General features: G+C 38.9%; 1 protein-coding gene across 1 annotated transcript; it reads right to left on the minus strand.

Moving 5' to 3' along the window:
• Positions 1–446: 446 nt before the first annotated feature.
• On the minus strand, positions 447–1,074 carry LOC107580148 (cation-independent mannose-6-phosphate receptor-like; the record flags this gene model as incomplete). The annotated part of the gene is made up of 2 exons (XM_016265888.1): positions 447–879; positions 1,005–1,074. Coding segments are annotated over 2 exons (430 nt in total), but the record flags the coding sequence as incomplete, so codon positions are not given.
• Positions 1,075–1,284: the final 210 nt, after the last annotated feature.

Here is a 1,284-nt window from a genome sequence, read left to right on the forward strand (position 1 = left end):
GGGTTGTGATTTAAATATGAACTTGGCAAAGCAGATCAATTTCCTCTCGGTGCTACATGGCTCGAGATATGCGAAATACTGCTTCAGATTGTAGTTTAGAAAAGATCTTTGACTGTATCTGCCACAATTATTTTACAGAACAGTCTATTTTTCCAGTGAGCTGGTAAATTAACAAAAAAACAGTACCCAAATATCTTTAAATAACAATAAAAACATTGATATAGTCCATTTCTGTAAGTTTGTGGGAGACTGAACTTACATACGATGCTGTACACAATTTATCTTAATCGATGAAAAACCGAACACAGAACAAATAAACGACCAAATTACAAAAAAAGTATTTTGTCAGAAAGGCATTGAGTCTATTTAGTGGACGAATTGACCAACTTGCTCTTGAAAGCTGTCTCGTAAACAGCTCACAGAGAGATTTCCTTTTAGAAAACCCAAAATGGAGCAACTAAACAATTGGAGCCTGGTGGCAGAGACATTCAAAAGTTCAGTTTGGGCCGCCTGATGCTCTCAGACTTTCAGTAGATCCTCGTCGCTGTCATCAGGGTCTGGCTGAGGTTTCCTATGGTTTCTGTCGCTGTATCGGGTCTTATTTCTGCTCCGCGTGTCCACCAGGAGCCCCACCAGATCCTCATCGCTCTCTGCTTTCAGCCGCGAGGAAGTGGACGATGAAGGGGCAATTCGGACCCCTGGGACTGTGAGCACCTCGTCCTCGCTGTCCTGCTCGTCCAGGGAGAAGGAGTGCAGGGCATCAGTGCTGACCGGCTTGATGGTGATGTGACCGTTCCCTTGAGGCTCCCGCGTGGGTGTCCCGGTCTCTTCCATTAACCATTCCATCTCATCTTCACATCCGTCCTCATCTGTGTTCACCTATCAAGAGACGAACAGAAAGACAAAAAAACAAAAAAAAAACAAAAACAAAAAAAGGATTATGCTCATAGTCATTCTGATGAATTTTTACTTATTGTAAACTTGCAAAAAAGATCAAACGTTACCCTGGAGTATTTGTAGGATACTGGATTTCCTTTCCTGCAGTAGCTTGACACTTTCTGTATTACAAGTTGCCTAAAAATAAGAAAATGCATATTAAGCACAGACTGAAAAACTGGTGTAGAAACTATTTTCACTCAGAAATTACTGGTAAATTTTTTACAAATAATTAAAAAAATAAATTAACAATTAACTAAACCTTAAATTTTAAAGTGATAGAATAACAATTTAAAACAACTGTTTTCTATTTTAATTTAAAATGTAATTTATTCCTGTGATGCAAAA

The sequence above is a fragment of the Sinocyclocheilus grahami genome, unplaced genomic scaffold (genome assembly GCF_001515645.1).
Source record: "Sinocyclocheilus grahami isolate Dianchi unplaced genomic scaffold, SAMN03320097.WGS_v1.1 scaffold25672.1, whole genome shotgun sequence".
In the NCBI taxonomy this organism is placed as follows: Eukaryota; Metazoa; Chordata; class Actinopteri; order Cypriniformes; family Cyprinidae; genus Sinocyclocheilus; species Sinocyclocheilus grahami.